This window comes from Fulmarus glacialis, unplaced genomic scaffold, assembly GCF_000690835.1.
Source record: "Fulmarus glacialis isolate BGI_N327 unplaced genomic scaffold, ASM69083v1 scaffold12871, whole genome shotgun sequence".
Classification (NCBI taxonomy): domain Eukaryota; kingdom Metazoa; phylum Chordata; class Aves; order Procellariiformes; family Procellariidae; genus Fulmarus; species Fulmarus glacialis.
Genome location: NW_009190934.1, coordinates 6459 through 7169, shown reverse-complemented (window position 1 = coordinate 7169; position 711 = coordinate 6459). Strand labels below are relative to the sequence as shown.

Here is a 711-nt window from a genome sequence, read left to right as displayed (position 1 = left end):
GGATTTGGGGCGGGGGGAAAACGCGAGCATTTGCTAAATCAGGGTTCCCGAGGAGGGAAATATGTCCCTTGGAAAGAGACACCAGGGCCAAAGCTGCCCCTGGGACAAACAGGCCGCAACAGGGCTGTACCAGCCTTTCAACGGGGCGTGTGGCTCTGCCGGACACTCGCTGGAGCAGAGAAGGAAGGATAAGAGCAATTTTTCTACCCATGAAATTATCTATAAAACCCAGGCATGACTCATCCAGGCCCAGTTTTTAGGCTGCCCCAGCCCTCCCTGAGTGCACCGGCAAATCCACGCAGGACATCCCGCTGTGTCCCTTCGCCCGTCTCCCTCTGCCAAACCCAGGGACCAGCAGCCCACCCTACACTGCATCTCCCCGGAGAGGATCCAGCACGATGCGGCTGCAGCAGTGGCTTGCAGAGCTGGGGGGATCCCTTCGCTCACCGAACAGCCTCCCAAACCCCATGCAAACAGCGATGCCCAAAAATAAACCAGCATCCCCCCTTCAACACACAAAGCAGCCGTGCCTCTGCCCCCCAGCTCTGCCAAGGGCCAACACCCCCCTGTTCATTGCATGTCTCAGCGCCAGTCTTTGCTGTCCCAAAACCCGCTGCCGCGCTGGGGCTTCACAGCACCATGGTGGGGATGTGATGGGCCAGGGAGGCAGGATGGGGCACGGGCAGGGCCGGTGAATGAGCCTGCAGGGAG

The 711-nt window shown here is 60.1% G+C and overlaps 1 protein-coding gene across 1 annotated transcript in view; it reads right to left on the bottom strand.

Moving 5' to 3' along the window:
• Window positions 1–629: 629 nt before the first annotated feature.
• The window catches only part of LOC104083120 (PR domain zinc finger protein 12-like), a gene marked incomplete at its 5' end in the record, with an annotated part of 6025 nt that continues 5943 nt past the window's right edge, over window positions 630–711 (bottom strand). The window contains one exon of the mRNA XM_009586499.1: window positions 630–710. Coding sequence (XP_009584794.1) covers window positions 630–710 — 81 coding nt within the window. The remainder of the gene's footprint in view (window position 711) is intronic.